This window comes from Entamoeba histolytica, genomic scaffold, assembly GCF_000208925.1.
Source record: "Entamoeba histolytica HM-1:IMSS scf_1104750517097 genomic scaffold, whole genome shotgun sequence".
NCBI classification, from domain to species: Eukaryota; Evosea; order Mastigamoebida; family Endamoebidae; genus Entamoeba; species Entamoeba histolytica.
Genome location: NW_001915493.1, coordinates 2,107 through 4,184, shown reverse-complemented (window position 1 = coordinate 4,184; position 2,078 = coordinate 2,107). Strand labels below are relative to the sequence as shown.

The window sequence follows — 2,078 nt, the reverse complement described above, 5'->3', positions numbered from 1 at the left end:
TTCCTAATTACATGTTTTTGTTTTCTTTTTATATTTCTTTATTCATCTCCTCTATATGTTTGATAGTGTCTCTTAAGTTTCTCTTGCTTATTTCTTCCTATTTTATATTCCCTGTTTTGTACTTCTTCATTTCTACTTTCACTTCTTTTAATTACTAGATTCTTCTTTCTTAATTAAGTCTTTCATCTCTTACTTTATACTTAATGTATTCATATATGTATTATGATTTCTTGTTTGAAGTTCTGTTCTTTTTTTCTTTAAATATCTTCTTTCCTTTCTTATCAAATTTTATTTATAACAAAATTGTGTTTCTTGGGATTATTTCAGTCTTTTAATATTTTAAATTTGGTAAACAAAAATATGAAATGCCTACTACCAAAAATCTTTGAAAATTAGTTTGGTATATTCTAAAATTATCATAAACCATTGAACAAAATACTTATTCTTTTGTTTCTATTTCATCTTTCTTACTCTTTTATTAATTATTCTTATATTCTATTATTAATTTGTGTTTATCAAGAAGAATAAAAAAAGACCAAAATAAAATAATCAATTCAATCATTTTCAATTTAATTCTTTGATTGAACATAATAAAAATGTATAGTATTACTTTTATTTATTTTAGTACTTCATACTAACATATTAATATTCGAATATATTTATAATTATACTTTAATTATGTTTTGATTTCTTTTAATAAATACAAACTACCATTAAAAATTATCAATAATCATTATACAAGAATTGTCATTTCTTACAATTTCTTATTTGAATTAGATCAAATAACAAATAAAAAATGAACAAAATACAAAGAATAAATACATAATGAAAGAAGAAAATAAAAGTAGACAAGATTAATACTAAGTGATAATAAATGGAAGAATATAAAAAGAAGAATAAGAGTTAATGTGATATTAAATAGAGAATAAATAGAGATGAATAAGAAAAAAAATAAAGAAGAAAAGAAAAAAATTCATAGAAGAACAACAATAAATAAATAAAGAAGAAATAATAATAAATTAAAAATAAATTGTTATAAATGAATCATATAAATGATATTAATATCAATTATTCTCTTATACTTCACTTATTTTATTCATATTTTATATATTTACATATGATTAATCAAATATTTAATTCATCCAATAGTTTTATATTGTAATTATTTCATAATTATTTATATTCATTTTTAATTTGTTGTTTCATTATTTCAATAATGATAAATCAACATATAATTAATATAAATATGATTATAAATGTTGTTATTCATTTAATTAATAACCATTCTAACAATTTGTATGATAATATTTGTGTTAAAATGTTGTGTTTTCATTATTATTTATTCATTCATAATATATTCATGACATTTTCTATTTCTTATGAATTTATTAATTCATTTTCTTTTATTTTCTTTTAATATCAATGTTTATTCTTTTATCGTGTCATTTTTGATAATATTGGTTATTCATTAATCTCAAATGTATATGAATTAATTCAATTTTGTAATAACATTAAACATGAATGAAATATAGGAAATATTTTATAGACATATGAATAAAAGATAAAGAAGAATACGAAAAGAAAAAAGAAAAACACAATAATTAGAAGAAGAACAAATGAATAACAAAAGTCAAAAACATAAACATACCTGATGTTCCATCAAGATTATTGTGATTATCAGAAATATCAACAGAACTAACAACAGTTTTATCATGTGAAATATCAGAAGTAGTTGTATTTTTATTATCTTGTTTTTCATTTTGTTGTGGATGATTTTGTTGTTGTTCTTTTGGTGGTTCATCTTTTTGTTGTGTGTCTTTATTTCCTTTTGGTTGTTGAGTTGAAGTTGATGGACTTATTTGTGTTGGGTTGTTTGTTGTTTGAGTTGGTGACGTTTCTTCACTTGGTTTTGCTGATGAATTTGGTTGACTTGGTGGTTGTTGAGGTTGTCCTTTTGAGTCTTCTTTTTGTGGTTTTTGTTCATTTGATTTTTCTGTTTTTTGTCCATTTCCTGATGGTGTTGAGACTGATGAAGGTTGGTTTTGTTGTTGGGGTGATGCAGGTGATGTACTTGATGG

At 21.5% G+C, this 2,078-nt stretch overlaps 1 protein-coding gene across 1 annotated transcript in view; it reads right to left on the bottom strand.

Moving 5' to 3' along the window:
* Positions 1-1,601: 1,601 nt before the first annotated feature.
* The window catches only part of EHI_054940 (uncharacterized protein), a gene marked incomplete at both ends in the record, with an annotated part of 767 nt that continues 290 nt past the window's right edge, over positions 1,602-2,078 (bottom strand). Inside the window, one exon of the mRNA XM_001914379.1 lies at positions 1,602-2,070. Coding sequence (XP_001914414.1) covers positions 1,602-2,070 — 469 coding nt within the window. The remainder of the gene's footprint in view (positions 2,071-2,078) is intronic.